General features: G+C 40.4%; 1 protein-coding gene across 1 annotated transcript in view; it reads right to left on the bottom strand.

The window, feature by feature from the left end:
- ZNF827 (zinc finger protein 827) overlaps window positions 1-12,106 on the bottom strand; it is a 128,719-nt gene that overhangs the window by 90,864 nt on the left and 25,749 nt on the right. The window contains exon 5 of the mRNA XM_044913079.1: window positions 5,666-5,899. Within this exon, the coding sequence (XP_044769014.1) occupies window positions 5,666-5,899 (234 nt within the window). The remainder of the gene's footprint in view (window positions 1-5,665; window positions 5,900-12,106) is intronic.

The following is a 12,106-nucleotide window of genomic DNA, read 5'->3' as shown; positions in this document are numbered from 1 at the left end:
GTAGAACCACCAGGTGCTACGTGCGATGGAGCCTCCCATGTTCTTTCCACCACTTAATTAGATCACTTGTAGGTTTGAAGGAGGCCAGTGTGAGCTGACATTAATAGAAAACTAAAACACCTACTTTCCATCCTTGTAGGTTATTACTGAAGCCGTCCTGCTTATCAAGTTTGATAGACTACAATTTTCCAAAGGAGAAATCCTAAATAGAACAGTGAATAGTTATTGCCCTAAGAAATGGTTTAGCTAAAATCTCTTATTTATCTCCAGGAATTCTTTAGAATAGGACAGTCTCTGACACGGTCTTTGATTTGCTGGGGAGGGGGAAAGGAGGAGCTCTTTCCTCTCAAAAACAAAACAAAACAAAAGCCAGGAATAATCATGAAATTTAACACTGAAAAAAGCAGTATTAATCTGAGGCTCACAAGCAACACTATCTTGATTTATTAGGTACATGTGCCCTTCCAAAAAAAAGGTTCCCAGATACCATATTTCATAATAAGTTAGAAAGAATCTCTACTGAAGAAATGCTCTTTTTAAAAAGTAAAATGCACATTTGATAGAGCATTGTCCTCTGTCAGCTTTAACCTAAGGTTAAATACCTAAGGTATTCTTCTCAGACGGACAAAACTTATTTCTTTAATTAACCATTTCCTCAGCACGGTGCTTTTCAAAACTTAGCTGTCAGGATCACATGAAGGGCTTGCAAAAACACAGACAGCTGGGCCTCCAACCTCAGAGTGTCAATGAGGTCCAGAGTAGAGCTCAAGAATTTGCATTTTGAACATTTCCCTATCCTCCCCCACCCATGCTGATTCTGCCAATCTGACAACCACACTTTGAGAAACCTTGCTTCAGCACCTACAGAGTTGAGAGGCTGGCTAGGCAAAGTCCTGGCTGGGCAGGTCTCCCCCAAGACTCTACCGGAAAAGAAAGGTAAAAGTCATCCAAAGGCCAAAACACATTTACATTCAATACTTAAATAACAGCAATTACCATAATCTGCTCCTCAAACTTTTGTGGTTCATACATATTGTTTATCTCCCTGGTTTCAAGCCACCCCCATTCCTGTCCACCCAAGATGCATTTCTGGTGGTTCTTTTCCCTCCCAGCCATCCTATATGACCGCAGCCATGTCTGCCCCAGATGCCCTTATCCTTAGTGACAGTACAGGTTTCCACTGGTGGATCCCAACTGCAGCTGAGGCAATCAACTGGAATTTGGAATTCCTCTTTTGAACAAGACGCAAACTCAGAAGCTGCAAGAAATTGCCACTTTCCACCATGTGAGCTATGTAACAGAAAAGGTCCATCTGTACGTGCAGAGATGCAGGGATGAGGTAGGGAGTGAGAGCTTCCTGGTTTCCACGTGGTCCTCCAGACCCTGGCTTCAGTGAAGTACTCACACCCTTCTACATCCCTGCCCTGGGGTTCCATAAGTTAGCCCCAAACCTGTACCTTCTATTAAAATCCCCCCGCTTGCCTAAACTGGCTGAAGAGGATTTATTATGTACAACCCAAAGGGCCCTAATTAAAACTGTTAATAAAGTCAATTTTGGGGTCTCTTTCCTCTCTGTTTCAGTTCACTGCAGAGAATAACCTCACCTTAAACTTCATCCTACCCAAGTTTACCTGCTTCTAAATATTTCATAGCCATGGGGCGCCTGGCTGGCTCAGTTGGTGGAGCATGTGATTCTTGATTTCGGGACCGTGAGTTCGAGCCCCACATTGGGGATAGACATTACTTTAAAAGAAAAATTATTATATATGTAATATTTATTATGTAATTATTATATATATATATTTCACAGCTGAAGCTCTATCTTACTCAGGAGATTCCCTGAACCCTAAACATCTCTATGTATTTCAAATCCATGCCTGCTTGGATTTTTCTACATGTGGCAATTATAACTTATATTTCTTTCCAAGACTAGACTGGGATAAATGAATATAAATCAGAAATGAACAGAAATCCACTTGGTTTTGTTCCTTGTGCACAGAAATAAGAAAACCTATAGAGGTGTCTCAAATTGAGATCTAATATGAAGTTTTATTTACCATGTTAGATATACTTAAGTGCTTAATTTTTCATCAATGTTTCTGAAATAACTTCAGCTTTTATTTTTGTGGATTCACATGTTTAAAATGATATTCTTAACCCGCTACTTCTAGGTTCAACCACCTACATGGTACATTTTATGTATTCATTCCCATGCAAACATGTGGCTTCCCAAAAGGAGAAGGGGCATTTCTTTATCTGTGTGTCTACCTACTCCTCTTACAGTACAACAGAGACAAAACAGATCAAGTTTTGTGTCACCTTCAGCATTGCATCACGTCTGTGATAACACATCTGTTCCAGAAGTTGGTGAGGTCACTCGACGTTGCAAAACCAGGGTTTCATAGTGACAGGATTCTCTTCGTCTGTCTAATGTTACAGATCCTCTGTACTGAACTTCAGGATTTTGGCCTCCTTGAATCAAGGCTTCTGGGAATTATCTTTGGCAACTCTACGCTTCAGCAAAGAAGTCTGATTGTTTTGGCTGCCTTGTGTCACATAACAACAGGTAGTCACAGACATCCAGCAGTTTCCTCAGAGCGGGTTGCTTTCTTTATGGTAATCAATTTACTTGGCCCAGCTGTCAGGCACTTGACTTCCCAATTAACAACTGGAAGTAGAATTTGAGCCACAGGAAGGAAGAAAACTCAGATTTTCCCAAACACACAGTTAGTGAAAAACTTAGCCTAGCCTCTACCTCATCTGTGTTTTTCCCATCAAATGTAAATGTCAATTTGGAAAACAATATACCTACAGATGTTTCTCCACCCAGGAAGGTTTCACATGATGTTTGACTGGGCCCCGTGCCCAACATCCATCATTAAGGAGTTAACATAAATTAATTTAAAACTGGAAATGAAGCAGCCAAAATTGTTGACCAGTTTCCTCTTATTAATTCAGTGAAAAGACTAAGAGGGTAGCCTACACTACAGATCAAAGCTTCTAATCTCAAGGAAAGAAACAACAAAGAAGAAAAATCCTTTTATTCCACATCTTAGCTATTCCTTTGGTCAAAACTGGAAGAAGAAACAAAATGTGTGATAATGCATGGGGCATACTTTTCTCACTCACCCAACTCTTCCTGGCCAAAAGGATTTTCCTCAATGTGGCAGAAGACTATACATGGAAATTAGCAAGGCAAGAAGCAATAGGGACTCGTGTTCATGAGAACGCCCACAGCCAGGCTTTGGGGTATCAGCTCAGGTGAACCTAAGGCATCCCTGACTAACCTGCATGGCTGCTTTGGGAGATGAATTACCCCTCTTGTCTACAGAGGGACAGGAACTATCATGGAAAGGGGGACTTGAAGACACCGACCAGTTCTTTACGTGGATGTCTTTCAGGACATTAATATTGAAATTGCTAAACTGCAGCTTGAGGAAAGAGAGCATGGGAAGTTTTTCCCTCACATCCTTCTTCCAAGAGCACTGATCCATCCATGATTAGAAACTCTAATATCTACTGTAAACCCAATAAAGGGTGAGTCCCCTTTACCTTGGGGCTTAGGAATGAGAAGACACTTTTTTTTTAAGTCACATGTTTATTTCTAGGACTAACTTGGAAGCTTCTTCACAGTTTACCTGACCATAGTCTGCTAGAATGTAGAAGTATGGAGTTCGAAGTGCAAAACGTTTACTGAATGGATTCCATTGCCCTGGACTACTTCTGACTAGACCATGCGAATCTAGAGGAGAGGGGCTGGGATGCTATTTCTTCGACCAAAGTCTCTCACACAAAGAACGTTGGGGGATTTTTTTCAAGGCAAAAAAAATTAGTTATCTTAGTCTTTCAAACAAGTGTTCATTCCATACTAGGAAGCAGGGTAGATGCCCTTTGGAAATATGACTATGTCATCCAATCAACTGTCTTTGACCCCCACAGCACATAAACTCAACAAAAGTCAACATGAACATTGAGAAGGACCATTGCTGTCCACAAGTATCATTAAATGTGCATGGCTGTATGGCCATATTCTATTTGAGGGATCTCATTATTATCTAGGAAATGCTTTCATATTTCAGTGTCCAAAATCATATCACCTAGAAGGATCAGGAGAAAATGTTTTCCTTAAAGAACATCTTCCCTCAAATCTCATTTTTGCATATTATCTTCTGGTGCCACCCCATCTCTCTCTGCTCACAATACTGGTTGCCCAGCAAACTCTGAAACAGAAATAGCATACACTGGGATCCTACCGACCAGAGTCACTGTTGGAAGAGGGTCATTGCAATGTGAAAGCCTGTGCTATGGAAGAAGAATCAGAGAGCTGTGTGACCCCTTTGAATTGACTGGAAAAACAACAGACATATTACTCTACGTCACTGAGACCTTTTGACACAGGAAGGAGGGCTTAAGTATAAGAAAATATGTTGGACTGAACACCATATTTTTAAACTTTCAGCTTTCAGCAGTCAGCACAGTCCTGCTGCTAGGCCTCCCATCTGCTAAAGAGAAGCTGTTCTAATACTGCAAAGTTTAGAAAAATGCGGCTATAATAAGGATGTCATAACTGTACTCTGCTTTATCTATCACAAATCACGTTCCTCTGAAGTTCCAGTGCGTTCTAAATTAACATCAAAGGAAAGAATTCTTAACCCCACCAACTGGCAAATACAGGAATTTCAACTGTTCTGATACAATGGCTCTAAGTAAATCGCTATTAATTTCTTACTTTCCAACTTACTGGTCAACCAGAAGCACAGTCAGAATTGCTGAGGAAATTATAGGGAAGGAGTATCCCTAATGCATCCCTTGCTTTCATATTCCAGGCAGAGGGAGTTACAAACTGAAAACAGCTTTTGATTCATATTAGCATTTTGAATATAGTTTCTAAAAAATTACCTTTTAACTGAGGCTGGGATATGACTTGGTAAGTATATTATTATTGATACGACTTTTCTTCCCATGCTCTAAAAGTCATACTCTTGAATTTAAAAGACACTAAATTTTTACCTGTTCTGAAGGGGCAGATGGGAGACTGGAAAAGAACCCAAAATATATGAATTTCAAATTATAATCAATTTTCCTATCCCTGACAGGCAGATTACATTTGAATACTACTAAAAAATTATTCATTCATCTTAAGAACTTAGATTAATTATTGTAATTGTCCACTATGAAATTTTCTCTTTGTAAAATCTCTTATTGCTACTCTATTGCTAATTACTACAAGAGCCATCTCAACTTTTTTATTAAGTTAAGAAAAATATTTTTAATGGTACTTAAAGAATACAGCATAAATACACACAAAAAGAAAGGTCCTCTATTAAGAAAGAATAGATATTTTGATCAATTAGCAGAAGTGCTTTGAATGTCGTTAGAATGCACTTAAGATTATGACCCGCATCATCTCAGAAAGCAGCAGTGTTTTCCAACAATTCCCAGGAAAAGAAGGCTGCATTTAACAAGACAGGTACACAGACAACATCTGCAAACAAACTCGTACACACAACGCAGGAATGCAAGCCAAGCTATCCAATCATTCCTGAATTTGCCTCAATAATGTGATATTGCTACCATGAGCCTAATTATAACCCATGCAGGAAGCAGCCCAGTTGGCTGCAAATGAAATGATCAGAACGTGAATATTTTAGAATAAATCAAGTACCTGATAGTTTCATGAGAAGTTCAGACGCTGCTTTGACAGACATATCCCGCCTTAGCACATTCCCCTTCCCTTCCTGGGGCTTAAGGGTGTCCTCAGAGATGCTTGGGGCTGGCACTTCCGATTCCGGGCTGAACACATAGCTGGACCGAGGCAAAGTGGCACTTAAGGCCTCCTCTTCCTTGGGCTCCTCTTTCACTTTAAAATTAAGATTCATGGGCTCCTTCTGATTTGCAGCTGTCAAAAGAAGAAAGGCATTATATATATATATATATATATATATATACACATACAAAAGGCCACTCCCCCTCTTAGCTGCCCCCGGACTTAATGAAATATGGAATGCACCATCACACTGTGCTGACAGCAGGAGGGACCACAACCCAATCAAAACAGGCTGGAACCTGGGCAGAAAAAAATACAATACACTCCATGAGCATGCGGCTCTGAAGAATGTGGGCTTCTGAATCTTTGGAAGCTCGTATTTTAAGAAGTGCTGTCTCTACAAAGTGGACATTTTTCTCTCTGGTTTCCCTAAGTATCTTCTTTCCTGTATATGCTGCGGCCTCCCTGACCTATGAGGCTTCTCCCCACTTAATCCTGTTATAAAATAATGCTTTCCGGCAATTATTCTGCCATAAAATACTCAATATAAACATGAGTCAGAGGCAATACCCAAAGCAAAAACCTGGGGTGGGGTGGTAAGGTGAGGAAGAATTTGCCAGAGAGAAGCTCAGGCTAGAGATATCCCACTTTGACTAGAGATATCCCACTTTGCCTTATTGTGAACTGACATTCCTGACCCACAAACACTGGGGCATGCATTTGGAACTATTTTTCCAGTCATGGTAAATAAACCCGTATCTGTAGCTCAAGTCATCTCTGAGACCATGATGGGCATTTTTTTTTTTTTTAAGATTTTCTTTTTAAGTCATCTCCACACCCAACGTGGGGCTCGAACTCACAACCCTGAGATCCAGAGTAGCACGCACCACCGACTGAGCCAGCCAGGCGCCCCTCACGAGGGGGCATTTTTTTTTTTTTTTAAAGAAAATCTTTTTATTTTGAAATAATTTTAGATTTACAGAAAAGTTGCAAAGATGGCTCAAGGAGTTCCCATATATTCTTCGCCCAGCGTTCTCAGATGTTCACATCTTACATAAGCATGGTGCATTTGTCAGAACTAAGAAATTCACATTGCTATGAGCTAAACTCCAGATTTTATTCAGATTTCACCAGTTTTTCCACTAATGTCCTTTTTCCATTTTTAGCATGGTTGGTTGGTGTGGAGTATGTGGTCAGGGCAGAGCTAACTGGCCTATTATGGGATGGCTTCTGTGGCTTGGCTACACCATAGCAGGCCTTCACCCACTGAGCTACACACTCCCTGGGAAAGACCATGAAGGAGGACAAGTATCCTCTGCCACCACTGGCCACTTTCCCAGGCAGCTTGCTCCCCTTTAATGGGCCATGCAGTAAGAACTTTAGGTTGGTTATATTAGATGTCTTTTGAGAAAGAAGATCTCATCCTACTACAGAGTTCTTAGGAACACTCATGAGAGTGAACCCGAAGCCCATTCCTGCTTAACAAATAAGAAGATGAAAATAAATCTCCAAAGTAAGCACTTCTAACTTGTTGCCCACCACCTACCCTAGCCTGTACCCAAGCACAAAGTCCTTTCTCCCTTGTGCCCTCTAAAGGTGTACATTCTGGAATCACAAGTTCACACAGACCAGCATATTTAGAAACTGGACTCTGGAGGGCTAAGGTGGCATTTGGAAATTTTACCACCAGAAAGATGCAGAGCTGGGACTAGAACTAGATCCACGAGCTGCCCGCCCTGTGCCTCCACCTTACCTACCTCCACCACACCATTCCTCCACTTCTGGTCCCTTTGCTATAACAACACTTGAATGTAAACTTGACCTTCAAGTGCCACCTTTTCAATGAAGTCTATCCTGACCATCCTGTTCAGAACTGCAATCCCCACCCCATGGCGCTCCCAATCTCTCTTACCTTACTCTTATCTTCCTTTTTTTTCCAAAAAACTTACCACCTGGTAACTTCTGGTTAAGGACTGAATTGTGCCCACCCCCACCAATTCTTATGTTGAAGCTCTAACCCACAACGGGCTGTATTTGGAGATAGGGAGGTAATTACAATTCAATGAGGCCATGAGGGTGGGGCCCTAATCCAGTATGATGGATGTCCTCTAAGAGATACCAGGGATGCATGCACACAGAAGAAAGATCGTGGGAGGACCCAGCAAGAAGGTGGCCATCTTTAAACCAAAAAGAGAAGCCTCAGGAGAAACCAATCCTGCCAACACCTTGATCAGACTTCCAGCCTCCAGAACTGTTAAAAGTAAGTTTCTTTCATTCAAGCCACCAAGTCTTTGCTATTTTGCCATGGCAGCCCAAGCAGACTAGTTACATACCATATAATTTTCTTATTTATTATGTTAATCATTATGATCTGTTCCCTTAACTTAAAGGTAGGCTTCAAGAAGGCAATGATCTTTGTTTTAACACTGACGTACCTTGAGTGCCTAGAACAGTGCCTGGCACACTGCAGGCGCTCAATATATATCTGTGGAATGAATAAAATATGTTGTCTACAAATCAGTGACATCTGATGGTGCTTTAGTGTCACCCGTAGGAAACAAAAACTACGAATCCCAAAATATTCCACCAAAGGCAATCAGAAGTGTATTTCCTGGATCTGATCCTTAGACTGGGAATAAGACCTGGAGATAAAAGCTTTGCTATCTACACCACAGCACTTACCGAGGTGTCTGTGATAATCATTCACTTGGACTGTGCCATTACTAAAAGAGTAGTAAATTTCAGAAAAGTGCTTAAAATCTGGCCCTTCAGGGTGCCCAGCCAGCTCAGTCGGTACAACATGCGACTATTGATCTCAGGGTCATGAGTTCGAGCCCCACGCTGGGTGCAGAGATTACTTTAAAAAAAATTAAAAATAAATGAAATAAAATAAAATTTGGCCCTTTGGGGACAGTGCCATCAGAATCTGAACCAAAGAGAATAATGATGGTCTCTAGAGCAATCATCGTGTAATTCTGACCTCAGCAAGGAAGGTAGATCCTAAGAGGACTTTGTTTATTTAGCACACTTCTCCCCTTTCAACCATTTCCTGGAGGTGGTGGGGGTGCAGGGGGGGGGGGGTGGGGTGTTGCTGGCCACCTCCTAAAGCTTCTCTCGCCCTATGCCTTTCTTCCAGAACCCTTTATAAAATCCTCTTCCAAAAGCATCCTAGTTAGTCACAACAGAATAATTAAGTGGTGTGTTTTCTGTTAAGCCTGAAACTTTGATTCTTTGGGAAGGAATAATAGAAAGTTATGTACTTTTTTTTTTTTTTAAGATTTATTTATTTGAGAGAGCGAGAATGAGAGAGAGTACATGAGAGGGGGGAGGGTCAGAGGGAGAAGCAGGCTCCTCGCTGAGCAGGGAGCCCGATGCAGGACTCGATCCCGGGACTCCAGGATCATGACCTGAGCCGAAGGCAGTTGCTTTAACCAACTGAGCCACCCAAGCGCCCAGAAAGTTATGTACTTTTTAAAATGCTTCTGTATCTTTTATTTTAAAACTTTTTAAAATTCTAAGGTGAGGCTAGGAAAGAGATAACCTATTGAAGCCCTAGAAGCAAATCCCAATTTCTAGAGAGAGCAACCTTAAGCTGATGCTCTCTGAAAATATAAGTAGCTTCTAGAAGTATTCGTCACAATAAATGTTACATAAGATTTGAGAAAAAAATTTAGCATTGTTAGTACAACCAGACTTAACAGAACTTCAATAAGACACTTAAAAAAACAAGAGGCAAGCTAGCAAGCTAGCATGTTGCTGGATTATAAATTTGCAGGCATTTCATACCTGGTTTTCGTTCTGACAATGTCAAGAACGGCATAAAACTACTAATGTGCTGGGGAAATGTAACTATAGCTAATAACAGATCACAAAAAAACCTGTGGGAAACACTCGTTTGCCCAAGTTTTAATTTCCCAAACACTCTGGGTCTAAATACCAGAAATATTTATACTAAAAACAGTGCATAAAGCCTATATTTTAAGATTAATATGACTGAATAATTGTCATAGTTTTTGTTATCTTACGTTTGCCTTTTTATCTTACTTTTAAAAAACCCATTCTCTTTCTACAGAAAAAGGTGGAATTAAAGATATTTTCTTTTTTCTTTGGGGAAACTGCTAAGAAAAAAGGAACCAATTACAATGCACAGCCTAGTCTTTACTTCATTCTTACTAACACAAAGATCTGTGCACATATGGAGTTCCATTTGTAAGAGACTTTCCCAGCCCTTACCTTGACTTCTGTTTATGTATCTTTCAAGTTTCCAGATACTCCACTTTTAAGGCAAGGAGGAAACCCCACTAATCAAGAGGCCCCTTCTCTGTTTCAAACATTTTAGGACCTGAGCCACTTTGATTATAAATTATGTATATCTGTAAGTTCACACACTCAATGGAGCTGGGCTGCCATTTAAAGGAAACAAATCAGCTTTTTGAGGATTTATACAGGATGCAAGATAAAGGCTCGTATGGGAAACCAATGGGAAAGCCACTGGGATAAAATGATTCCAAGTTTCCAATTCTAAATATGGGGAAGGATTAATTAATTGCTAAAAAAAAAAAAAAAAGCCCTCTTTAGAGCAAAGTGTCATCAGTTCATGCTGAGATCCTTTTTAAGCACCCCCTCCCCCCAGGACTATTCTATAAACGTCCTTAAAAATAATGCACACACCTAGCATTTGCATAGTTAACATAGATCCTTCCATAGATCACAGGAGATAGGTATTACTACTATCTTCATTTTATGAGTGAGAGAACTAAGGTCCCAAGAGGTTAAAAGACCAACCCCTCCCCAATCACACAGACACAAACTTCAGGGTTTCTGGCTGAAAATGCACCAGCCTCTCTCCTTTCTCTCCAAGAGCCTTTGAGAGGGATGCTACCCTAAGCAGTTGGACTATGGGCTTTGGAAATAAGTGATATGGAGTGAACTAGCCTTTGTTAGTGAGAAAGGGAAAGGTGGGACATAACCTGGAGGTAAGGGGCAGAAAACGTCCCTCTTCTGTAGGAAGGAGTTTTGTGAAGATCTGACTAAAAAGGTAAAAGAGGAAGAACGGGCTGCACCGTGGCTGTTCTGCTCTGTTCCATCCGTTCCCTCTGGTAAAGGAAGATTTTGTTTGGAAAAACGAGTTTATCGTTTAAAAAAACGAAGTGAAAACCATTATTGTTTTTACTTCTCTCATTCTCTCATTTCACGATAAGTAAACACAGGCTCAGAGAATGATATGACCTGTTTAAAATCACACAGCTCATTGATGATGGAGCCGGAATTGGAGCTCAACTCCCCATATTACAAATAACTACACAAGTTCCCTTGTAAGTCTACGTAAATATATATGATCTGGCAGGACCGGGGGTTATCTGATAACCTGATGCACTTTAGGTGAGAAAAAACATAAATCGCCTTCTGAATTATAAGGAAAGCCAAGATGTAATTAAATAATAGTTAATTAGAGTAGAGCATTGCTTTTAGATGTTAAGCATATTATATTCAAATAGAATGTTTAAAACATTAGCTAAATAATTTTTAAATCTTGCTCTCCAATAAGGTACACTACTTAATTTGCCTTAAGTAGTTTATAATTAGTGTTTGGTGAAGTTTGAACCATCTCCTATTTCTCATTAATCCCCACCTGGGCTAATCCTTGGCCACATTTCAGTATCAATGTCCTCCAATCAGGACCACACAGGTCCCCGAAGACAGCTACCATCACTGTATACACAGTGACAAAGGGAAAACAAAACAGGGCAGGGTCAAGGGTAATAACAATGAGCGGTGTCTCCAGAATTGTAAAATAAATAAATAAGGTTTTCCTCCGTGAACTAAACTAGCAAAATCAACACATAATGAGCAAAAGTCACTATCTGCAGCAATCCGCTTAACAGACAGGATATCTCCCTTGTCAAAAGCAGGAAGGACAAGTCCTGGAAAACCAATCAAGTCATGAGTAAATGCGAAAGAAAGCTGTATTTTAAATTCATTCTATTAACACGTACAACGAATGAAATGTATGAACAGCAGTGAAGTGATTTGTATGTATGAACAGCATGAAGTGATTTGAGACTAGAAAAAAGAAAACCTAAAGATTGGATAATGTATTTCCGACACTTTTCAGGGAAGTTGGTGACCATCTGCCCCAAATGACATCTCCTCTTGATTGTTACACTTGTCATTTTAAATTACCATGCCGACATTCTGGTTTATACATCAGTTTTTAAATGATTTTTGTCATTGTGGAACACCCAGAGAGCCTGAAGAACTCTTGAGCTGTGGTAGGCTATAAAATGGCTGTAACAGGGGTCGCCTGGCTGGCTCAGTCGGTAGAGCATGCGACTCTTG

This window comes from Neomonachus schauinslandi, chromosome 2 (assembly GCF_002201575.2).
Source record: "Neomonachus schauinslandi chromosome 2, ASM220157v2, whole genome shotgun sequence".
Lineage (NCBI taxonomy): Eukaryota > Metazoa > Chordata > Mammalia > Carnivora > Phocidae > Neomonachus > Neomonachus schauinslandi.
Note: the sequence above shows the minus strand (reverse complement) of the source record. Positions and strands in the feature narration are given on the sequence as shown.